This window comes from Fistularia commersonii, chromosome 1, assembly GCF_037954325.1.
Source record: "Fistularia commersonii isolate RoL2024-O1a breed Wild chromosome 1, RoL_Fcom_v1.0, whole genome shotgun sequence".
In the NCBI taxonomy this organism is placed as follows: Eukaryota; Metazoa; Chordata; class Actinopteri; order Syngnathiformes; family Fistulariidae; genus Fistularia; species Fistularia commersonii.
In genome coordinates this window covers 4,057,371-4,080,441 of record NC_141284.1, presented here as the reverse complement: position 1 = coordinate 4,080,441, position 23,071 = coordinate 4,057,371, and the positions used below count along the sequence as shown (strand labels likewise).

Sequence of the window (23,071 nt, the reverse complement as noted above, 5' to 3'; positions counted from 1 at the left end):
CACTTGAACAACACAATGTAACTCCAAGTCAATCACACTTCTGTGAAATCATAGTGTCCACTCAGGAAGCAACACAGATTCATTTTGACTTGTTTTAAGGACATTACATCAAAGTTGGATCAGCCTGGAGTTTGTTTTTACACCTTAATTTTGAGTGTGATTCCTAATCCAGACCTCCATGGGTTGATACAATTGATTTCCATTGATCATTTTTGTGTGATTTTGTTGTCAGCACATTCAACTGTGCAAAGAGCAAAATATTTCATAAGAATATTTCATTCATTTAGATCTAGGATGTGTTTTTTAAGTGTTCCCTTTATTTTTTTGAGCAGTGTATGTCTTCACTGTTATTTATTAGGTTCTAATGATCAATGTCTAATGAAAAATATCATGAATCAAATGGTTGATTATTTTTATTCGGTGTGCCATGATAACTAGGATACAGATGTTGATAATTGGTTTGCCGCTCCATCAGACTGCCTTGTCTTTTAGTATGTATTTAAAATAGTCCATGCACAGTGGCATCGGCTGTTTGTGCTTCGAGTTAAACCTTTTAAATATAGTCAAAACATAAAGCTGGTTGTGGAGGCCGACCCCTGAAAACCTCTCCGTTGGGTTCGACGAGCTCAACTTCTGGAGATCCGACTCACCGTTTCATAAATCCACCTGTCAAAATCCCGCCGTGTCTGATTTTCTGTCACATGGCGAGACTTGTGTTTCTGCAGACATGGGGCGCCGCCTACACGTCCCGCTGCTTGCCATGATGGCCGCCCAGTGTCTGCAGGTCAGCGCGCTGTTCGAGTGGCTGAGGCGGCAGGAGGCTCCTCCCGCGGCTCCGGCGGCTCCGGCTCCCCTCACCACGGAAGCCCGCTTCGAGATGGTCACGGCCGACGAGAAGTTTCTGGCCGAGGCGAAGCAGCTGGAGCTCAGCCCGTTGGATGGCTGCCACTATCGGGTAACCGGACCCGTTCGAACCCGGCTCATCCGGTGAGTTTCCATCACCTCATTCAGATATCGCCGGTCCGTGTCGCAGGTCATCGCCCGGCTGAAGGCGAGCTGCGACGGCCTGCCGGAGGAAGAGCTCGCCAAGCTCGGCGTCCTTCTCTTCAACTGCCAGGCGGAAATCGAGGGTCGCAGGACCTTCGACTGCACAGAGGAGATGGTAACCGAAAAAATAAGAGTGTTCCGGACAGTGCCTGGTCATGCAACGATCCACCATTCGGAGACTGCTGCCAGCTGAAATTGAATTGCCATCTTACACATTAACAGCTTTTCTTAATAGAGCCAATTGTTGATTAATAGATGTGAGAATCTGGGCTCAGTAGTTAATGTCACGGCGAATTCTTGTCAAAATCCTTTGGCAATTGACCTCGAATTTCTGCAGCCCTCATCTGAGAGGCTTCTTCAGTTCTAATGACCCGTGGGGAGTTTACAAATATACTGCTCAAAAAAATAAAGGGAACACTTGAACAACACAATGTAACTCCAAGTCAATCACACTTGTGTGAAATCATAGTGTCCACTCAGGAAGCAACACAGATTCATTTTGACTTGTTTTAAGGACATTACATCAAAGTTGGATCAGCCTGGAGTTTGTTTTTACACTTTAATTTTGAGTGTGATTCCTAATCCAGACCTCCATGGGTTAATACATTTGATTTCCATCGATCATTTTTGTGTGATTTTGTTGTCAGCACATTCAACTGTGTAAAGAGCAAAGTATTTCATAAGAATATTTCATTCATTTAGATCTAGGATGTGTTTTTTAAGTGTTCCCTTTATTTTTTTGAGCAGTGTATAACTGCCAGGGTTTTGACCGGATCGAAGTTATGGTTCCTTGTTGTGTAAATGGCAGAGTTGATCTGCAGAAACTAGGTGGAAGGGGGTTGTTATGCTAACGGTGGCGTCGTTTGTTGGAACACAAGAGCAACTGGATTGAAACATGAATAGGTAAAGCAGGACAAAGGAGTGAAACATGTTGGATCACTGATTCTCAGTAGTTGATCTTTTTTTTTTTTTTTTTGAGCTAATTGTTTCTTTTTATATAATATTTTTTGTAGTATTCAGAAAATATATGAGCCAATGGGTAGGTCATTTCCAGCTAATTAGCTGACATTTAATGGACGATTTTTCAATTTTTCTAAAGGAGGAATGATGGTCACCGCGTTAGCGGGAAAAAAAAAAGGTGGACAGCCTTTTGGTTGTGTTGTAGAATTTTCAGTTGTCCGTAAACCCTCGAAGAACATGAATAGTTAAAGCTGGATAAAGGAGTGAAACATGTTGGATCACTGATTCTCAGTAGTTGATTTTTTTTTTAATTTTTTTTAGCTAATTGTTTATTTTTAGATTATATTTTTGTAGTATTCAGGAAACATGTGACCTAATAGGTCATTCCCAGCTAATTAGCTGACATTTAATTGACAATTTTTCTAAATTAGGAGTGATGGTTAGCGGGGTAAAAAAAAAAAAAAGGTGGACAGCCTTTTGGTTGTGTCGTAGAATTTTCAGTTCTCCATAAACCCTCAGAGGCTGCCAGAACCCAGCTGTATCATCAAGAGCGCGCCGCGTCTTTGACCTGAATCCTTCCAGAGTCTGCGGGCGTGCACGGCGGACATGGATTCCGACACGTGGAACGCCTACCACATCGTCAGCAACAGAGCGCGCTCCGTGTGCTACGCCACCCGCCAGCAGCTGTTCCGCCACAGGGCCGAACACACGGTCAACACCCTCATCTCCACCGCCACCAGCCAGCTGGCCGCCATGAAGGAACTGAAGGTAGTCCGCCTCACGTGCGCGCGGCACAGAGCGGCGCGGGGCTCTTGACGTATCTCCCTTTGGGTTAGGAGGGGCAACTGGAGCTCAGGGAGCTGACGGCCGACTCCCTGGAGCGGCTGCTGCAGGGCCACGGCGACCTGCAGGCCCGGCAGCAACAGCTGCAGGACGGCCAGGTGACCATGGAGAGCTCGCTGAAGGACAACCTGGAGCGCCTGGGGCAAGAAAAAGCTCTTATCGCGTCAGGGCAGGAGCTGGTGGCCCGGCTTATTCAGGGAATCACCAGCAGGATGGGTGAGGGATTCATGTGCATTCCTGTTTTTTTCCCGTATCGACGCCAACAACAGGAAGCAATAAGAATAAATGTATTTATCCCGAAGGAAATTGTTGTGCCAGTGTTCCAAGAAAAATATAACAATAATAAATGATAGTAAAGAATTGTATTAACAGTAAAAAAAAAAAGAGGAAAAAGGGAGAGTATGAAATACAAATAAATTATAAATTGTCTTAAGTAACAAGTGAAAGATAAGGAGTATACAAGAGTATGAAAAAATATTGTGCAAGTAGCTGTTCAAAATATTGCACAGTCATGAACATATACACAGATAAATTGTAACAATTTAAATTATTACAATTTACAGTAAGTGGATGAGATTTTTTCTTTATTTTTAATTTTTTTTAAGATTCCCTACAAGAAAAATATAACAATAATAAATAATAGTAGACAATTGTATAAACAGTAAAAAAAAAAAAAGAGAAAAAGGGAGAATAAGAATTACAAATAAACTGTAAAGTGTCTTTAATAACAAATGAAAACTATAAAGTGTCTAAAGCAACAAGTGAAAGATAGAGTACACGAGAGTATGAAAAAATATTGTGCATGTAGCTGTTCAAAATATTGCACAGTTATGAACATATATACAGATAAATTGTTACAATTTAAATTATTACAATTTACAGTAAGTGGGTGGGATTTTTTTTTAATTTTTTTATTTTTTTTAGATTTTAAGATTCCCTGCAGCTGAAGGAAGAGGAATTAAAAAGAGGAATTAAACATCCAATGTTTACCTCTAAATAAGTGTCTCCCGTCTCCCCAAAGAGATGGTTCAGGAGAACCTGCAGATCCAAGGCTCGGAGGTCCAGAGCAGCCACAGGGCCATCGTGCACGACCTGGCAGACGTCCGACACCAAGCCCAGGACATCCACCGGAAGATCGGTAAATCTCAAAATGTGGAAAGTCCTCGCAAAACTCAGCCGTGGCGTGGAGAAATAACCCGGCCTGTGCGGTCAGACGACAGCATGTCGGAGTTCCTGCAGTACCAGGATCAGACGTCGCAGTACTACGCCGACCTGATGGGCAAACTGGAGCGCGTGAACAGCACGCTGGGCGTCACGCTGCACTTCCTGGACAGCATGCAGCGCGGCATGGAGGAGCGGCTGAGGATGATCCAGGGCTACCTGGGCTGGGCCGGTGAGACGGAATCCCGTGTTTTCATCAAAATGTTGGCAAAAAACACCTGGATTTATTTTTAGTCTGATTAGGTACCATTGATTAGGTATCATAAGTCATTGATGACACCACATCCCCTATTAAAAACTTGTAACGGATCTGTATCAACAATTGGTTGAAGGTCCACCATCAACATGGAGGAGGAGCAGTCGCACTCTAAAATCCAACATTTAATAGAAATCACTACGTTTAGCTCTGATCGGTGAAAAATCCGCTTCATCCTCGATGAAGTCATCGCGCAGGACTTGAGATGCAAAAATAACCTATTCTGCGCTTCCCGACTCGTGGTTGCAGGTGTGAGTCTGACGGCCACGTGGACGTGCATCGCGCACACGAGCTATTTTGTTTTGTTCGCCGTCCTGCAGTCCTTCCTGCGGTGTCCCGTGTTCTCTCGAGCCCTGCTGCTGCTAACCGTCCCGCTGAACGCCGTGGCCGAGGTCAACCAGCAGCCGGCGCTGGACCTCGCCAGCCTCAGCCTGCTGCTCCTCGTCCTCTCTCTGGGTACGGAGGCCGGCCTCGCCATCGCCATCAAATCAACCATCTTGTTTTTTGATTTTGTCTTTCGTTGCGTTCCACAGCCCACTGGTTTGTGAGTCAGCTGTGGTCGTGCTTCCGCCTCCGGGCGAAGATTGCCGCCTCGCTCCCGCCGTGTGACACCGTGAACCCACGGAAGCCCGACCGGTCCGGGAACGCATTTCCCCTGTCGTCCACTCCGCAGAAGTGAGTTCTTTCGTGCCGCGTTTTGTTAAAGGACACACATTTTAAATATAGCAGTAGTTAGAAGTCTTATCATGTCAGCAACCTTCCATTCCTGGTTGAAGCTACTTTTCCTTTTTTTTTTTTTCTTTTGTGCGTGCATTTCAAATGACCCTCCAGGCCTGTGTGTCCTTCATGTTGTTATACGATTTATCCTCAGAGAGGAATCGGACATCTTTACAAAAGACAACCTGCTCCACCAGGACACCTTCATATCCGGTGAGAATCCAGGAGAACCTTCGGAAACACCATCTGTGTTTCGGGGGAGGATATTTCACATCTTAAATATTGAGACGGAAGTCCGGTTAAGACCGGAGTTTACTCTCTCGACGTCTTCGTATAACAGGCGCTCCTGGCATGCTGGCATCGTCTCCCCGCCACAGGAGATCCATCCCGGCTGAAACGCACGATCACTCCACCCCGAAGCTGATCCGCCGCCCTCTTCTGTTGGCGGTGAGCGGCCGGATCCAACTCCAGCTTCCACAAATGCCGCCGACCGGAACCGCGCCGCGAATTTCTGGCTCTCGCCGTCTTTTCAGACTCCGATCGACGAAATCCCTCCGAGGGACAGAGCGTCCGCGTTCGACGTCGGGATCGAGACGCGCGACTCCGCGACCGACTCGCGGAGCGCGAGGCTGACTCTGTCAGTCAACAGGTCGGTGTCGTTTTCGGCCGTCCACGCCGCTGCGCGACTGAAGCGCGGCCACTCAAGCCATCCCTTCCTTTCCTGTCCTTTCTTTCCAGCTCTCTGTCGAGCCGTCAGTTGTGCAACGCCACGACTAAGACCGGGAAGGCGTGTAAGAAGAGGGCGGTGCTCGGACAAGAATACTGCAGAGTCCACGAGGGGGGGCAAACCTCCTACAACCTGCTGCTTTAACTCACGTACAGCCAATTCTTTTATTTTTTGGGGGTCAAACTGTGTAGCTTTTAAAACTGCTTTTTATGTGTATCTTTTTTTTTTTTTTTTTTTACTATCTAATAAAGTATTTGTCTCTCCAGACAAGTCATCCTCTCAACCCGATGACGTTTCCCGTCTATTCAGACATAAAAAGATAAAAAGTAGACCATAACCCTTTAGAAACTTAGGTTTGTGTATTTTGAAAGGTACACTTTGTGGGTGATCAACAAGCCCCCGCAGTGCCAGGCCCATGTTAGCAAGAACATGATTTCACCAAAACCGTGTTCTAGGAGTTATGGCTGACACGCATCAGAGGTAAAGGCGTGTGATCTTGGAAGTAGCTTGCGGAGAACATCAGGCAGGCAACATCTCCACGCAGAGCAATCACTAAATCATTCACTTGTGTCGAACTTCTAGATAGTGGATATCCGGCGGGGCGTTAGGTTCGGACTGTAACCTAGAAACTGCTGTCCACCTCCAGGATATAGATGAAACGAGGTGACGGAGGAATTGGTTTCTTCCCTCTATTTGAGCTTTATTTTGTTCGGTAAACACTTCCTATGTCCGATCTTATTTGGAAAAGGTGTTTCCAGCTCTCGTAAATGCATGTGATCTATTAAAAAAAAAAAAAAAACTTGAGGATGTTTAGATCTTGAATTGTGTCGGATGTGAGATCCAGTGCAGCTCGCTGGGTGACCAACACTGTTCTTGAACAGTAACTTGTCTGTGCAGGCGTCTTGCTACGTTATCTCCAGATCTGGAAGCGCTATCCTGTCCCCTGGGCTCCTCCGGTCACCCCAGACACGTCTCGAAGGTAACTGACTCCGTCGCCCTCTTCGTTCAGGAGGAGTTTTACTTCCGAGCCATGTCATAGTTGGCGACAAACCAGTCGCAGGTTTCCTTTAGAGCTGCATGTGAGAACGAGAAGAGTCAGCCGAGACATCGAAGCTATCATCTTAATTAAATACATTGAGAAAGATAAACCAGACATCCAATTAGGTCAATCCTTAAGAGTCCTACCTTGTCTGAAGGGTGTGAAGGTGAAGTCTGGAAGATAACGCCGCAGCTTTGCATTGCTGGCTGTCTTTTTAAACTGTCCGTCCGCCTTACTGGTGTCATACTTGACGGTAAACATCAAGGAAATCACAAGTAGCCACCGTGATGGCCAGCAGGTGGATGCTGAGATTAACATTGAGAATAAGCAGGATTACAGAAACCCTGTATCTCAAATCAGGGGTTAACTGGTCTGTAGGGTAATGTCAACGGCAGGATGAATTCTCCCGGATAAAAAAAAAAAAAACAACTGAATGCTGCATTCTATAAACAATAATATGGATTTATACGCCGTTGGAACAGGTCAACGTGAGTCGGTGTAGCTTTTTTTTTTTTTTTAAATAATTTTAACCGCATTTTCTGACTGAGAGCTGCAGCTTCTATACTGCTTCTATTCATATTCCTATTTGGTCAGGATGATGGTTAAGGGCAGACGGCATCTCTCCCTCCATGTTTGCCCCGATCATTGAAATGACAGTCTTTGTGACACAGCTAAGTCGTACCCAGGTCTATTACCACTTAAATAAATCTTAAATAAATCATAAAGGATACAACCACTTCCCCCTTAAAATCCAGCGCCGTCACAACAGCATCCGCCGCTTCTTTGATGGACACTTCGTCGTCCTCACCGACTGAAACCGACAGACGACAGGTATGAATCCCGCGTCACGTCATGCATCTGCACATCCTGCTGCTTCACGCCTAAAGCTCACCTGAGAGGATGATCGGCTCCACCTCTGGGTACTCCCTCAGGACCCACAGGAAGAGCCGGGCCAAGTCCAGGGAGTAGATGAACTGTCTTCTGGGAGTGCCTGAGCCCCAGACCATGAGAGACTTTCCCTCCTCTGACCAACAATACAACAAGCGGACAAAACACCAGTTTACAAATTTACACACACAGATCAGAGTCTGCTAATTTCCTTCTCGGTTAAATAATCTGCTGGGTAAACTGTTAAAATTTGAGTTGCCAAAATGATGGAAAAAAATTGCTCGGAATTTAGTATGACAATAATTCATTTGGCGATTAAACAGCAAACATTAACTAAAAATAAACAGAACTGTCCGAAAAGAATATTTATAAAAAGATAAGAAGTAAAAATAGAAATGATTGAAAAAGTGAAATTAAATTAGTTGAGTCACACATCACGGTGATTTATATGTGTTGTTTATAAGACGTTTGGTTTTCCGTCTCCGAGCAGAAGATGGATAAGAGAGGTAGAAAGAGACAGACGGATTGATATAGATAGTTACTCTGAGCGATGTACGCCTTGTGGATGAGGCCTGGCAGCACGTGGCCGTCCTCAATGCTGAAGTTGTCATGGGGGCCGAACACATTGGTGGGGATGACGGCTGTGTAGCAGTGCCCGTGCTGCTGGAAGCATGCCCTGTGGGCCGCCAACATCACACACACATACACACTTAAAATCGCACAGTAAACAATTTAGTTTGTAAAAAAAAAAAAAGATTAAAAACAAAAAATTAATGTCACTGCTTACTAACTTAATACCAGTTGATTTGGCACTAATTTTAAGGTAATTTCCTGTTGATTTTTGGGTCTCTTTTTCAATTGTTACAGTGCGATCAGCAAATGTCGCTTTCCTACAAATATATTTAAAAACTATTATTATACCAACCGGTTGTGTACATCTATCATCCTCTTTGCGTAGGCGTAGCCGAAGTTTGACTCGTGAGGCGGGCCGTTATGGATCTGGTGCAGAGGAGAAGCGACATTAGCCGCTGTTTTCTAACCTGAAGCAGAAAAGGGGAACACGACTTTGGGGCAGAGCGCCGAAAACTCACACCTACCATCGTCTCATCAATAGGGTAAGGTGTTTTATCCGGGAAGATGCAGGTAGACAAACAGGAAACCACCTTCACCACGCCAGCCTCATGTGCTGCCTGCAGCACGTTATCATTGATGTGGACATTGTTCCTCTGAAGGAGACACACACACACACACACACACACAACCTGATCATTCTGTTATGTTGCGCTCAGGGTTATGGGACAACTCGGAGCATGACGGGCCTGGATCCAACCCCATAATGCACCCAGCTGTTCAACCAGGTTCAACCAGGACCGCTAACCTGTCGGTCATATAAAGACATCCAACCATTCACTCTCTCATTCACACAATTTAGGGACAATTCAGAGTCTTCGGTGAACCTACTGACTGTTTCTGGAATGAGGGAGGAAGGCGGAGAACCTGGATAGAACCCAAGCAGGCATGGGTAGAAAAACATCCATGACAAAACGTCGACTGATACATGATTGTTAAAGTAAAACCTCTTTGATACCCAAAAATCCAGGTTGAACTTCATGTTCTTGAACAGCCCCCCCACCATGGCTGCCAGGTGGATCACATGGGTTGGCTGGTGTTTCTTGAACACCGCCTGTGTCTCCTCCATGCTCCTGAAGAGGGAGCCACACAAACAGAGTTGACGAGGAAATCGCCACGGCCTGTGAAAGTTTTCTGTCTGCCGCTTCGGTTCGTGGGCTCTCACATTAGGTTAGCATCTTTGGAGGACAGGAATATCCATTCTTCATCCTCTTTGAGTCCCCCCTCCGCCTGGACCACATGCTGTATGGCCATCCCGACCAGGCCAGAGCCTCCTGTCACCAACACCCTCATTGGACCTGTTGGACCACTCGGACAGCTCACCTGGACAAGTAAAACAGGTAAAGATGCCTGGAATCGTAATTCATGATTTTGAGTCCATTGGTACTAGATGTTTGGAGGTGATATATTGTTATTTGGGGTAAAAAAAAAAAAAAATAGGACATCAGCTGATTTGCTTTACACATTAATTTAAAAAGGCATACATTTTGTCAGCTAAACACAGAAATAAAAATCTGGTCAATCCTTTTATTGTTTTGAAATTAATGACCTAAAATGACCTAAAATACATCATTTTAACGTTTACATCCACATCATGTTTTTTGTCAGTAAATTCTTGAATTGATTTCAAAGTTGTAGGGTCAGCAGTAAAATGCTATTCACTGTCATATGACTGAACTCAGCAAAAGTAGCTTCGAAAGATGGTAAAATGATTCAATTAAATCATTTCAAAACAATAAGCAAGAAATGACAATACAGCAAACAAGAAACCCAAATATTTAAATCAAAATAGGTACCAAATTACATGAAACAAGCAACAACCTTTTCATTAGATCCCTTGCTAGGACTGAATGGATAGATATATGGACAATAAATATACAGAAAAATATAAGATATTAAATCAGAACTATCTGCATCCAACCTGCATTTTGTGAGAGTGCACGCTGAAAGTGCACTCCACTTTTAAGATTGCAATCTGCACTTTTGCAACTTTCACACACCCTGAATACAACTATTTACATTTCAATGTGCATTGTTTTAACTTGAACATCCTGTTTAATATTGTTTGCACTTTTCTTTTTTCTGCATTGTTTACATTTCTTTGATATACTGGTCTTTATTTATTGGTTTTTTTTCTGTTTTGTAAAGCCAGATAACTTGGTAGACTAGATAAGAACTATCTTATCTAGATTTGGCATTGGGCACATCAAGATTTAGTTTAAACGATATTGGATGCCATTCATTTTGAACAAAAATAAACTTATTGAATGACTTATTGATTGTCAATCAGCTGTGAAGCTAATACTGATCAGGTGAGCCTGATGGTTTAGATTCACTCCGCAACCTGTTCTACTGACTGTGTGGCATTTCGTGAGCTCTGTTTTAAAGAAGAATCCATAAAATTAGTCAAAAATGTTCTTTAATAGCCTTTCCGCTGAGTGGCAGGTATTTTTCAGCGAAAGAGTGAAAACGTCCGGTCCGCTCGGACCCCCCCCCCGCTGACGTCACGCTCAGCTAAAGTTGGTGTTAGCCTTCAAGCTAGCGATTTGATTAGCGATCAACTTAGCATGGTTTAGCCTAGCGCACATTACGAACCAAATATGTACCATTGACATTTTTCTACATACAAGGACTCTTAAAACACATCAACAACGCGATTTTAGAATCATTAAAAGGGTTGGGAGTATGTAAGTCTCACCTGGTAGCCGGAACCATTGAGCTTTGAAAGGAACCAAACACTATGTAGCGCCGACAGTGTTGACAACTACACTTCCGGTTCACGCCTTCAAAATAAAATATTTTGATTTAATGCGTTTCGAAATTATCATTGAATTTAAAACTTTGTCCACTAAGTACGCTTAACTTGACACTTGTGTATTTTATTAAAATTAGATTTAAATCATTTGGACTGAGTAAATCTTCTATTTACGATTGATATCACAGTTGAGTAGCAGTGTTGTGGAAATAATAATAAAAAGAGAAGTAACAAGTTTATTTTTCTTCAGTTTCTTTATTTGCAGTCGTAAATAATGCTAAGCAAGATGGCAGGATGTGCTCAATATACCTCGGAAAATTATAGATTTTTCTCCAGAAATCGGTTTAATTTGACCTTGGTGTGATGCATTTTAAAATGAGTTCTCATTATATTTAAGCTTTATGGTATAATATTGAGTTTCTAAAAACTTTCAATATGATTTAAATTAAAATTTGTTTGGACTGATTATTTATTCACTGCATGGTGGTACTTATTGAAATCTGTCTGCTGTTATTTCCTCCTCATTTTTTTTAAAGTTTCTTTTTCGATGTGAATTTAGTTGATTTCCCGTATCCTTTCTTGTTGAATACAGAGTTCTCTAAGAAACATAGAAAACAGCAAAGAAATATACAGCAAAAATATATGCAGCTAGATACCTTAACAGGCATGGAAAATCGTTTTAATACTCATAAATTTCAACATAGGCGTGAGAATATTCTTTAAAGATTAAGACACTTTTCTCACAATCACATAACATATATTGTGTGTCTAATTCTTGTTTAAATGACTTCTAAGGTTTCGCAAACATTTTAATTAAAAATGTAAGCTTGTATCTTGCCATCACTGTGATGAAGACAGCGCTAAAAGATCTCAAAGAGAAAATCCAACAGGCAAGTTGATGTGAAGCAATCACAATTTTATTTATGTTTAAGAAATGGATGCAGCCCAACAGCAATGTGCACAAAAGTTCACAAGCTCTGCTTACCATATTTAAAAAGGTATTATTTCTCTATCAATATCCAAGAAACCATATATACAGTAAATATAAAATCACTCATTTATATTAATTTCTCTGACTCATCATTTTAGCATGGAAACAAAATCAAAATTATTTATTTTATTCATAAAACCATTTTTAAAGGCCATAGCCTTTATTGCAATAATTTTTGAATCAGCCGAGAATCCTACTTCTCTGGTTCCTACTGAGGAGAGGAAAACCTCCCCAGGAAGAGGATGGACTTGGACTTGTTGTGCCTGATGAAGAAGAGGAAGGGATGGTTTGCTGTGAAGCGCTCCTCCCTGAGCATGCAGAAAGCCACTATGCCGGCAGTGGCCGCCGCCGCCTCCGTGCCCTCCTCGTTCACCTCCACAAACGCCTTGTGGACCACGGTGGACAGGAAGAGCTGGCCATGTTCGTTCATTCCGGAGAGGTCGGCTTTCCCTGGGCTAAACACATCGGTCATACCCAGCTTGGCCAGAGGCTCGTTCAGCTCGTACTCCTCCTCCAGCTTGAATTTGGGCAGGTGTACCATGACTTCCGACTGGACGTCCATGTTCTCCCTGTTGGTCCATTCGTCCAGCTTCTCCGGTGTCAACTGGCTCTCCAGCTAAAAGACATGACATGCATTTACTTGCATTGGCAATTCTTTTTTTTCCTTTATGCTAGTAATTATTCAGCATTTCATGCTTTCACAGAGTTAAAGCTTCAGTGCTAACAATTGTAGAACAATGTCATTGAAGACAGGAATGTACCATAAGGCAGAGGTGGGGCCTCTATTTATTTTGGTTATTGTCTCTCGTGTTGTTGGTCCACACAGGGTGTGCACTGCTGCCTTTTTCTGCTAACATCTGTTTACACCCTCTGCTCCTTTAACTGCAAAGATTTAATCTGTCTTCCAGCTTTTCTGGACAAAACTAGAGGTTATTAAACCGGTTACTTCAATGGGGTTGACACTCTCACTTCAATTAGCAAATGTTCCAAAGCTGATTGTGCTACAGGGGAAAAGTCCACTGGGACCCAGACCAACACTATAACAGTTAGCAGTATTAGCATGTTGTCATGTATCGAGCCTTGTTTTGATCCATCCAGTCCTGGCATATAAAACTCTTTTAATGGAGGCAAGTGTTATACGTTTATGTACCTTCTGCAGCGGGTCACAGTCACCCTTGGACTCTTCTGGCAGCAAGATGAACATGCTAAGCTCCGCCCCCACATATGGGAGCTCTAGGATTTGCAAATCCAGCTCAGGGATGTAGTTGTACGGGAACTTCTTCATCTGGTACATCATCTGAACAGACTTCGTTTCATTCTGACACACAAAAAGAGACCACATCTGTTTATAAACCTGTCCCTCTTTTTCACCTGCTGAGGTTGGAGGTCTTCTTCACACCGGCGCAGAGCAGAAATTCAAAGACCGAGCTCGGAATTTGGCTTATTATAGGATAAGCGTAAGTGCACTAAAGAGTTAACTGAATATTATCAGTATCATCATGATGCATTTTCAAATTAATTATGTTCCAAAGGCTACTCTATGCATACGTCGTCACAAAAAAAAAAAAAAAAAGCAAAGCGTTAACACCATATACACGCATGCTTCTGTTAACGTTAGCAAGTAGATACAAGTAACACATTTTTAAACTCATGAAAAACACACTATATAGAAGTTTGGATTCAAACTCAACAATCAGACCAGTAATAGTTGATTTAATCCAGTTGTACGAGTCTCAACGGATGTTCCATGCCCTGACGTGAGAGCAAGAAACCACTGCACACCTCTGGGAATATGCGAATATATTCTGTTACTTACAAAATCTGCCTGCCTGGCATCTCTGACCGCTTGGTTTTTTTTCGCTTTTTGTTTTGTTTACCTTTCTGACTAAAAAGGGCATCTCTTTGGTGTGTGCTTTGTCAAAGCAACTCATCCAGTCTCCCTTGAAGTAGATGGCATTGACCAGGGCCAGTCTGGTCGAGGGGCTGACTGTTCCGGGCTTCAGGAGCTCGTTGATCTTACCTGAGAAAACACACAGAGAAAGCGAACAATGTGATTCTCGCTTAGAACTTGCTGATTTACGCATTGTCCCGCTATAACGATTCGCCTTCTCACTTTCCGTCTGCTCCTCCACCCAGCTGTTAATCTCCGCTCTGCACGCCTCCGGATCCCCGATGAAATCCATGGGCTTCAGGTCAGCTTGGTAGTACTTTTGAGTGTCATTCAGGAATTGCTACAGAAAAGGACGCCACCTCTTATCATTGGCTTTCTATTTAATGTGAGGAATTTCAATAGAAATTGCATACAGATGGAAAATAAAAGGCTCACTGAGAGGAAGTTGGCAGTGTTTTCTCCGTACAGGCGGTTGGCAAGCTTTAGGATGTAGGAGGCAGACGGCGAGTTGATGTCTGAATTCAGAGCCTGGAAGGCCTCGTGGACGTCTTGAGCCGTGCCAAAGGACAGCGCCTATGTGGAGTCAGGGCAACACATTTTCGGGAGGAAGAAAGAAAACACCGGAAAAGCCACAGGTTACAGAATGTGAAGCCTGAAGGAAGTGAGAACCAAAACTAGGCTTTTACAGATAATTCTAGGAACCCTTGAGATTTGATTGGAGAGACAATGTCTGAAACATTCATTATCATCAATACCAATCGAGCTTGGGTTACGTGAAGGCTTCACACAGACTGTCAAAATTGAAACAGGAACCTTCTCGCCACTAGGCGGAAGTGGTGCACATAAAAAAAACATGACCATGAGAAATCTGACATGGAATCATTGATTCACACAATTTTATTTTAAGGTCCATAATTTTTGCATTTTTAAAGCTAATTCTGCTGCATTTATTATTATTTGGCTCCTGCAACCCTGAGTGCAGGATAAGCGGCAGACAATGGATTGATATTATTGATTATTATTTCTTCATTTATTTTTCATTTCTTTTATTTTGGCTATTATTCTTCTTTGTTCCCGGGGCTCTTTATCTAATATGCCTACTGTGAAACATGCACACTGGACTCGCCCATACACTGGTATCTATATAGGGACTGATATCTGAGGACAAGGAGGGTGTAGAGAACAAAAAACATCTTTACTTTTTACAACGGTCTGCTTTTTAAGTCAATAACGGTAAACCTGTTCCAGAGGCGTTAAGGCCAAAGTTCAGATGACGCTGCAGTCACTCCTACATACCAAGACACACCTTTGAATCCGTGCACACTGCAGACACATACCTGAGCCCGTGAGCAGCAACTGCTGCGAGGACACACCTGTTGAACCCCAACAATCACATTTATCCTTTGTGACTTGTTGATTTCAGAGACTTTTTTCTATTTTAATGTCTTTTAGATGAATGCTTTTTTATGTTTTGGGGGATTTTCCTCATGACCTGTCAAGCAGAATGTTGGCGTGCTGTAGCTGTGATTTTAAACTCAGCAGATTTTACTCTGATTTTTAGGTATTCCCTGGTCAGCAAATACTTTTCCTGGGATTTAGAAATCCATAGAAAGAGAATTCAGTTTGTTTAGCCCCCAACTCTAGGTTTACCTGTGCCATCTGAGACGCAGTGTTCCCCTGGGCCCCCAGGTAAACCATGGCCAGGGCCGAGCTGATGCTTAGCGGCGAGAGGAAGATGTTCCCGGAGGGATTCGACTGGCTCAGAGTCTTGAACAGATCCAGGGCAAAACTGGTGTTTGAGATGCTGATGGCGGCCATCGCTGCTGATGGAGGATTTTCCTGGAACGAGCAAGAGTTTTTAATTTATGAACCTGGAAAATACACCCCAGAAGCACAAGGATTTTATTACACGGCACCGCTTGACTAAAATACATAATTTCCCTCCAGTTACACCTGCTGTGACAACTACACAAAACAGCCTGGACTAGAAAATATATCATTTTGACATGTTCCTCTGTCCTGGATGCAGTAAATTACAAGGCTTGCACAATTCATCAAAACCTGAATTAGTTCACTCTGTCTTGCGTCTTGAAATGATTAGAATCAAATAACTGTTAAAGTGAAACCATTTTTTTTCGGAATAATCTTTCCACTATCACAACATATTCTCAGGACTTTTGCTCCAGATGCCCTCAAAAACCCGTCGTGTGGGCAGGTAAAACTATGATTCAGAAAATAAAAATGATAAGGTCACAGATCATTTTGCCTTTGGAGTATAAGACAGTTATCTGATATCTGGGTAATCTCTGAAAACACGACAGGACTCATAAAACAAAGAAAAACGTGACTAGAAACGTGGACTTGAAATGTCGATGAATCAAAACAACTGATTAGTTAAGATATTAGTGGATGTGGCAAAATCATTTACTGTAAATAGTTAAGCGACAGCTAAACAGCCCTAAAAGTAATTTAGCGTCATTTTGTTTTGTATGTGTAAATTGTAAAAACAAGAAATGCATAAGAACACATTCATGTGGCAGTGAAATATCCTTTTTTTTAACTTGTATAACATATTCCTGGACAAATGCACGATTATACGTTATAATTTGCTCATCTATGATTTTCTTTCAAATTTATATTTATCATATTATATTTACACGCGTAAGCGCTAGAAATTTCTGGAGGAAATATCCGCGCGAGCGAGTTAGCGCTTCACTTTGACTGTTGTTTTTTGTTTAAACTTTTTTTTTTTTTTTTCCAAGTATTTACAATGAATATCGACCACAAACCGAGTATCTCCAGTGGGCTGCCTGTAAAATAAACCCAAAAATAAACGGCAATAAGACGCGTACCGAGCGGCGGTAAGATTCTCCTTCCCGGATGGCGAGTGTTACCTGATGCTGCGTCACCGATCGCTCGAGCCCACCGAAAGCCGCGAGTCCCGGCACATGCGCAGTGGCAGCGCGGTCCAAACGCGGAAGGAACGTCGTGGATTGGGATGTAGCGCCGATAGTGTTGACAACTACACTTCTGGTTCACGCCTTCAAAATAAAATATTTTGGTTCAAGGTTTAATGCAGTTCGAAATTATCATTGAATTTAAAACTTTGTCCACTAAGTACGTTTAACTTGACACTTGTGTATTTTATTGAAATTAGATTTAAATCAATTGGACTGAGTAAATCTTTTATTTACGATTGTTTGATCTAGGGTCTTAATATCACAGTTGAGTAGCAGTGTTGTGGAAATGATAGTAAAAAGAGAAGTAACAAGTTTATTTTTCTTCATTTTCTTTATTTGCAGTAGTCAATAGTGCCAAGCAGGATGGCAAAAATCTATAGATTTTTCTCCAGAAATTGGTTTAATTTGACCTTGGTGTGATGCAATTTTGAAATGAGTACTCATTATTTTTTAACTGTATGGAATGATATTGAGTTTCTAAAAACTTTCAGTATGATTTGCAATTTATAGCTTTCTTATCAAATCTTTATCTACATTTCAGAAAGGGGTTCCTCTTTTTTTTTTTTTTTTTTACTTCTGGACTCTAAAGTTGATGATTATTTAGGGTGCACCATGGACCCACGATTTTAAATTGCTTCAGAACACGGGGACCCTGATATTCACAAAAAACAATGATTTTAATTTTTTTGGGATTGTTTATTCACTGCATTGTGGTATGTATTGAAATCTGTCTGCTTTTATTTCCTCCTCATTTTTTTTAAAGTTTCCTTTTTTATGTGAATTTAGTCAATTTCCCGTATCCTTCCTTGTTGAATACAGAGTTCTCTAAGAAACGTAGAAAACAGCAAAGAAATCTCCAGCAAAAGTATATGCAGCTAAATACCTAAACAGCCATGGAAAATCGTTTTAATACTCATAAATTTCAACATAAGCGTGAGAATATTCTTTAAAGATTAAGACACTTTTCTCACAATCACATAATATTTATTGTGTCTAATTCTTGTTTAAATTACTTCAAAGGTTTCGCAAACATTTTAATTAAAAACGTAATCTTGTATCTTGTCATCACCGTGATGAAGACGGTGCTAAAAGATCTCAAAGAGAAAATCCAACAGGCAAGTTGATGTTAAGCAATCACAATTTTATTTATGTTTAAGGAAAAGGATGCAGCCCAACAGAAATGTGCACAAAAGTTCACAAGCTCTGCTTACCATATTTCAAAAAGGTATTATTTCTCTATCAATATCCAAGAAACCATATATACAGTGAATATAAAATCACTCATATTAATTTCTCTGACTCATCATTTTAGCATGGAAACAAAATTAAAATGGTTTTATTTTATTCATAAAACCATTTTTAAAGGCCATAGCCTTTATTGCAATAATTTTTGAATCAGCTGAGACTCCTACTTCTCTGGTTCCTACTGAGGAGAGGAAAACCTCCCCAGGAAGAGGATGGACTTGGACTTGTTGTGCCTGATGAAGAAGAGGAAGGGATGGTTTGCTGTGAAGCGACGCTCCCTGAGGCAGCAGAGAACATACATGCCGGCAGTGGCCGCCGCCGCCTCCGTGCCCTCCTCGTTCACCTCCACAAATGCCTTGTGGACCACGGTGGACAAGAAGAGCTGGCCGTGTTCGTTCATCCCGGAGAGGTCGGCTTTCCCTTGGCTAAACACATCGGTCATACCCAGCTTGGCCAGAGGCTCGTTCAGCTTGTACTCCTCCTCCAGCTTGAATTTGGGCAGGTGTACCGCGACGTCCACCTGTGCGTCCATGTTCTCCCTGTTGGTCCATTTGTCCAGCTTCTCAGGTGTCAACTGGCTCTCCAGCTAAAAGACATGACATGCATTTACTTGCATTGGCAATTCTTTTTTTTCCTTTATGTTAGTAATTATTCAGCATTTCAAGCTTTCACAGAGTTAAAGCTTCAGTGCTAACAACTGTAGAACAATGTCATTGAAGACAGGAATGTACCATAAGGCAGAGGTGGGGCCTCCATTTATTTTGGTTATTGTCGCTCATGTTGTTGGTCCACACAGGGTGTGCACTGCTGCCTTTTTCTGCTAACATCTGTTTACACCCTCCGCTCCTTTAACTGGCAAAGATTTAATCTGTCTTTCAGCTTTTCTGGACAAAACTAGAGGTTATTAAACCGGTTACTTCAATGGGGTTGACACTCTCACTTCAATTAGCAAATGTTCCAAAGCCGATTGTGCTACAGGGGAAAAGTCCACTGGAACCCAGACCAACACGGAACAGTTAGCAGTATTAGCATGTTGTCATGTATCGAGCCTTGTTTTGATCCATCCAGTCCTGGCATATAAAACTCTTTTAATGGAGGCAAGTGTTATACGTTTATGTACCTTCTGCAGCGGGTCATAGTCACCCTTGGACTCTTCTGGCAGCAAGATGAACATGCTAAGCTCCGCCCCCACATATGGGAGCTCTAGGATTTGCAAATTCAGCTCAGGGATGTAGTTGTACGGGAACTTCTTGCACTGGTACATCATCTGAACAGTCTTTGTTTCATTCTGACACACAAAAAGAGACCACATCTGTTTATAAACCTGTCCCTCTTTTTCACCTGCTGATTCAAAGACCGAGCTTGGAATTTGGCTTATTAGAGGATAAGCGTAAGTGCACAGTTAACTGAATATTATCAGTATCATCATGTTGCATTTTCAAACTAATTATGTTCCAAAGGCTACTCTATGCATCAGTCCTTACAAAAAAAAAAAAAGAAAAACAGCAGAGAGTTAACACCATATACACGCATGCTTCTGTTAACGTTAGCAAGTAGATACAAGTAACACATTTTTAAACTCATGAAAAACACATTACATAGAACTTGGGATTCAAACTCAACAATCAGACCAGTAATAGTTGATTTAATCCAGTTGTACGAGTCTCAACGGATGTTCCATGCTCTGACGTGGGAGCGAGAAACCACTGCACACCTCTGGGAATATGCGAATATATATTCTGTTTCTTACAAAATCTGCCTGCCCGGCATCTCCAACTGCTTGGGGTTTTTTTTCGCTTTTTGTTTTGTTTACCTTTTTGACTAAAAAGGGCATCTCTTTGGTGCGTGCTTTGTCAAAGCAACTCATCCAGTCTCCCTTGAAGTAGATGGCGTTGACCAGGGCCAGTCTGGTCGAGGGGCTGACTGTTCCGGGCTTCAGGAGCTCGTTGATCTTACCTGAGAAAACACACAGAGAAAGCGAACAATGCAATTCTCGCTTGGAACTTGCTAATTTACGCATCTGGCCCGCTATAAGGATTTGCCTTCTCACTTTCCGTCTGCTCCTCCACCCAGCTGTTAATCTCCGCTCTGCACGCCTCCGGATCCCCGATGAAATCCATGGGCTTCAGGTCAGCTTGGTAGTACTTTTGAGTGTCATTCAGGAATTTCTACAGAAAAGGACGCCACCTCTTATCATTGGCTTTCTATTTAAAGTGAGGAATTTCAATAGAATTCGCAGACAGATGGAAAATAAAAGGCTCACTGAGAGGAAGTTGGCAGTGTTTTCTCCGTAAAGGCGGTTGGCAAGCTTTAGGATGTAGGAGGCAGACGGCGAGTTGATGTCTGAATTCAGAGCCTGGAAGGCCTCGTGGACATCTTGAGCCGTGCCAAAGGACAGCGCCTATGTGGAGTCAGGGCAACACATTTTTGGGAGAAAGAAAGAAAACACCGGACAAGTCACAGGTTACAGAATGTGAAGCCTGAAGGAAGTGACAGATAATTCTAGGAACCCTTGAGATTTGATAGCACAGACAATGTCTGAAACATTCATTATCATCGATACCAATCGAGCTTCACACAGACTGTCAAAATTGAAACAGGAACCTTCTCGCCACTAGGCGGAAGTGCTGCACATAAAAAAAGATGACCATGAAAAATTTGGTATATTTGTCATTTTTGCATTTTTAAAGCTAATTCTGCTGCATTTATTATTATTCGGCTCCTGCAACCCTGAGTGCAGGATAAGCGGCAGACAATGGATTGATATTATTGATTATTATTTCTTAATTTATTTTAATTTCTTTTTATTTTGGCTATTATTCTTCTTTGTTCCCGGGGCTCTTTATCTAATATTCCTACCGTGAAACATGCACGCTGGACTCGTCCATACACTGGTATCTATAAAGGGACTGATATCTGAGGACAAGGAGGGTGTAGAGAACAAAAAGCATCAATACTTTTTACAACGGTCTGCTTTTTAAGTCAATAACGGTAAACCTGTTCCAGAGGTGTGAAGGCCAAAGTTCAGATGATGCTGCAGTCACTCCTACATACCGAGACACACCTTTGAATCCGTGCACACTGCAGACACATACCTGAGCCCGTGGGCAGCAACTGCTGCGAGGACACACCTGTTGAACCCCAACAATCACATTTATCCTTTGTGGCTTGTTGATTTCAGATACTTTTTTTCTATTTGAATGTCTTTTAGATGAATGTTTTTTTATGTTTTTGGGGATTTTCTTCATGACCTGTCAGGGAGAATGTTGGCGTGCTGTCCCTGTGATTTTAAACTCAGCAGATTTTACTCTGATTTTTAGGTATTCACTGGTCAGCAAATACTTTTCCTGGGATTTAGAAATCCATAGAAAGAGAATTCAGTTTGTTTAGCCCCCAACTCTAGATTTACCTGTGCCATCTGAGACGCAGTGTTCCCCTGGGCCCCCAGGTAAACCATGGCCAGGGCCGAGCTGATGCTTAGCGGCGAGAGGAAGATGTTCCCGGAGGGATTCGACTGGCTCAGAGTCTTGAACAGATCCAGGGCAAAACTGGTGTTTGAGATGCTGATGGCGGCCATCGCTGCTGATGGAGGATTTTCTTGGAACGAGCAAGAGTTTTTAATTTACGAACCTGGAAAATACACCCCAGAAGCACAAGGATTTTATTACACGGCACCGCTTGACTAAAATACATAATTTCCCTCCAGTCACACCTGCTGTGACAACTACACGAAACAGCCTGGACTAGAAAATATATCATTTTGACATGTTCTTCTGTCCCGGATGTAGTAAATTGCAAGGCTTGCACAATTCATCAAAACCTGAATTAGTTCACTCTGTCTTGCGTCTTGAAACGATTAGAATCAAATCGTGAAAGTGAAAGTGAAACCATTTTTTTCAGAATAGACTTTCCACTTATTCTCAGGACTTTTGCTCCAGTTGCCCTCAAATAACAGTCGTGTGGGCAGATAAAACGATGATTTAGAAAATAAAAATGATAAGGTCACAGATCATTTTGCCTTTGGAGTATAAGACAGAAACACGACAGGACTCATAAAACAAAGAAAAACGTGACTAGAAACGTGGACTTGAAATGTCGATTAATCAAAACAACTGATTATTTAAGACATTAGTGGACGTGGCAAAATCATTTACTGTAGTTAACCGACAGCTAAACAGCCCTAAAAGTAATTTAGCGCCATTTTGTTTTGTATGTGTAAATTGAAAAAACAAAATAAAAACAAGAAATGCATAAGAACACATTCATATGGCAGTGAAAGATCCTTTTTTTTAACTTGTATAATATAGTCCTGGACAAATGCGCGATTATACGTTGCTATGTCTTATAATTTGCTCATCTTTGATTTTCTTTCAAATTGATATTTATCACATTATATTTACATGCGTAAGCGCTAGAAGTTTCTGGAGAAAATATCCGCGCGAGCGAGTTAGCGCTTCACTTTTGACTGTCAGAATATCGAAAACAAACCGAGTATCTCCGGTGGGCTGCCGGTAAAATAAACCCGCAAATAAACGGTAATAAGACGCGTACCGAGCGGCGGTAAGATTCTCCGTCCCGGATGGCGAGCGTTACCTGATGCTGCGACACCGATCGCTCGAGCCAACGAAAAGCCGCGAGTCCCAGCACATGCGCAGTGCGGTCCAACCCGGTAGGAACGTCGTGGATTGGGGTGGGTGGGGTATCAGACACACAACTCACGCAACTTTATCAAATTTAACTTCTGATTACATACAGAACGAATGTCCTGACTTCTTTCCTGGAAATTAACATTTTCAAATCCAGTTTTTACATTAAAAAATTTTTGATGCATGAAAAAAAAAGAAAAAAAAAAAAAAGTCTCAGACCCGCAACGGGGGAGTGTCGATGCGGGGTGACGCTGC

At 42.2% G+C, this 23,071-nt stretch overlaps 4 protein-coding genes across 6 annotated transcripts; 1 reads left to right on the top strand and 3 right to left on the bottom strand.

Annotated features, from left to right (window-relative positions):
* The first annotated feature begins 282 nt into the window (after window positions 1-282).
* On the top strand, window positions 283-5,915 carry bmb (brambleberry). The gene is made up of 12 exons (XM_086144690.1): window positions 283-955; window positions 1,034-1,162; window positions 2,590-2,775; window positions 2,844-3,066; window positions 3,872-3,988; window positions 4,064-4,243; window positions 4,577-4,783; window positions 4,861-5,002; window positions 5,199-5,257; window positions 5,385-5,491; window positions 5,578-5,693; window positions 5,783-5,915. The coding sequence occupies exons 1-12, from the start codon at window positions 728-730 to the stop codon at window positions 5,913-5,915; spliced, it is 1,827 nt and encodes a 608-aa protein (XP_086000816.1). The 5' UTR covers window positions 283-727.
* Window positions 4,246-11,079, bottom strand: LOC147237158 (GDP-L-fucose synthase-like). The gene is made up of 10 exons (XM_086144679.1): window positions 11,027-11,079; window positions 9,494-9,651; window positions 9,287-9,401; window positions 8,796-8,924; window positions 8,624-8,697; window positions 8,241-8,374; window positions 7,703-7,834; window positions 7,542-7,621; window positions 6,957-7,056; window positions 4,246-6,844 (listed from the first exon to the last, which is right to left on the bottom strand). The coding sequence occupies exons 2-10, from the start codon at window positions 9,619-9,621 to the stop codon at window positions 6,789-6,791; spliced, it is 948 nt and encodes a 315-aa protein (XP_086000805.1). The 5' UTR covers window positions 9,622-9,651; window positions 11,027-11,079; the 3' UTR covers window positions 4,246-6,788.
* Window positions 11,080-11,982: 903 nt separating this feature from the next.
* LOC147237157 (leukocyte elastase inhibitor-like) lies at window positions 11,983-16,896 on the bottom strand. 2 transcript variants are annotated; one of them, XM_086144648.1, is made up of 7 exons: window positions 16,860-16,896; window positions 15,616-15,804; window positions 14,401-14,538; window positions 14,188-14,305; window positions 13,952-14,094; window positions 13,225-13,392; window positions 11,983-12,690 (listed from the first exon to the last, which is right to left on the bottom strand). In XM_086144648.1, the coding sequence occupies exons 2-7, from the start codon at window positions 15,781-15,783 to the stop codon at window positions 12,283-12,285; spliced, it is 1,143 nt and encodes a 380-aa protein (XP_086000774.1). In that variant the 5' UTR covers window positions 15,784-15,804; window positions 16,860-16,896; the 3' UTR covers window positions 11,983-12,282. The 2 variants fall into 2 exon arrangements, with proteins under 2 accessions (XP_086000774.1, XP_086000766.1); XM_086144640.1 differs by having other exon boundaries at window positions 16,818-16,877.
* A 1,149-nt stretch (window positions 16,897-18,045) lies between these two features.
* LOC147237156 (leukocyte elastase inhibitor-like) lies at window positions 18,046-22,815 on the bottom strand. Of its 2 annotated transcripts, none has more exons than XM_086144660.1 (7): window positions 22,764-22,815; window positions 21,580-21,800; window positions 20,434-20,571; window positions 20,221-20,338; window positions 19,984-20,126; window positions 19,291-19,458; window positions 18,046-18,756 (listed from the first exon to the last, which is right to left on the bottom strand). In XM_086144660.1, the coding sequence occupies exons 2-7, from the start codon at window positions 21,745-21,747 to the stop codon at window positions 18,349-18,351; spliced, it is 1,143 nt and encodes a 380-aa protein (XP_086000786.1). In that variant the 5' UTR covers window positions 21,748-21,800; window positions 22,764-22,815; the 3' UTR covers window positions 18,046-18,348. The 2 variants fall into 2 exon arrangements, with proteins under 2 accessions (XP_086000786.1, XP_086000795.1); XM_086144669.1 differs by having other exon boundaries at window positions 22,722-22,787.
* Window positions 22,816-23,071: the final 256 nt, after the last annotated feature.

Bases quoted from the DNA above. Each gene is read 5' to 3' on its own strand.
- bmb (XM_086144690.1), top strand. From the start codon at position 728: ATGGGGCGCCGCCTACACGTCCCGCTGCTTGCCATGATGGCCGCCCAG. The intron at 956-1,033 runs GTAACCGGACCC...TCCGTGTCGCAG, and splicing joins TGGATGGCTGCCACTATCGG to GTCATCGCCCGGCTGAAGGC. The intron at 3,067-3,871 runs GTGAGGGATTCA...GTCTCCCCAAAG, and splicing joins GGGAATCACCAGCAGGATGG to AGATGGTTCAGGAGAACCTG.
- LOC147237158 (XM_086144679.1), bottom strand. From the start codon at position 9,621: ATGAGGGTGTTGGTGACAGGAGGCTCTGGCCTGGTCGGGATGGCCATA. The intron at 9,402-9,493 runs GTGAGAGCCCAC...CTCCCTCTTCAG, and splicing joins TCCAAAGATGCTAACCTAAT to GAGCATGGAGGAGACACAGG. The intron at 7,835-8,240 runs GTAACTATCTAT...ATTGTTGGTCAG, and splicing joins CAAGGCGTACATCGCTCAGA to AGGAGGGAAAGTCTCTCATG.
- LOC147237157 (XM_086144648.1), bottom strand. From the start codon at position 15,783: ATGGCCGCCATCAGCATCTCAAACACCAGTTTTGCCCTGGATCTGTTC. The intron at 14,306-14,400 runs GTGAGCCTTTTA...CCTTTTCTGTAG, and splicing joins ACACTGCCAACTTCCTCTCA to CAATTCCTGAATGACACTCA. The intron at 12,691-13,224 runs GTACATAAACGT...CATGTCTTTTAG, and splicing joins ACTGTGACCCGCTGCAGAAG to CTGGAGAGCCAGTTGACACC.
- LOC147237156 (XM_086144660.1), bottom strand. From the start codon at position 21,747: ATGGCCGCCATCAGCATCTCAAACACCAGTTTTGCCCTGGATCTGTTC. The intron at 20,572-21,579 runs GTAAATCTAGAG...GACTCCACATAG, and splicing joins CTGCGTCTCAGATGGCACAG to GCGCTGTCCTTTGGCACGGC. The intron at 18,757-19,290 runs GTACATAAACGT...CATGTCTTTTAG, and splicing joins ACTATGACCCGCTGCAGAAG to CTGGAGAGCCAGTTGACACC.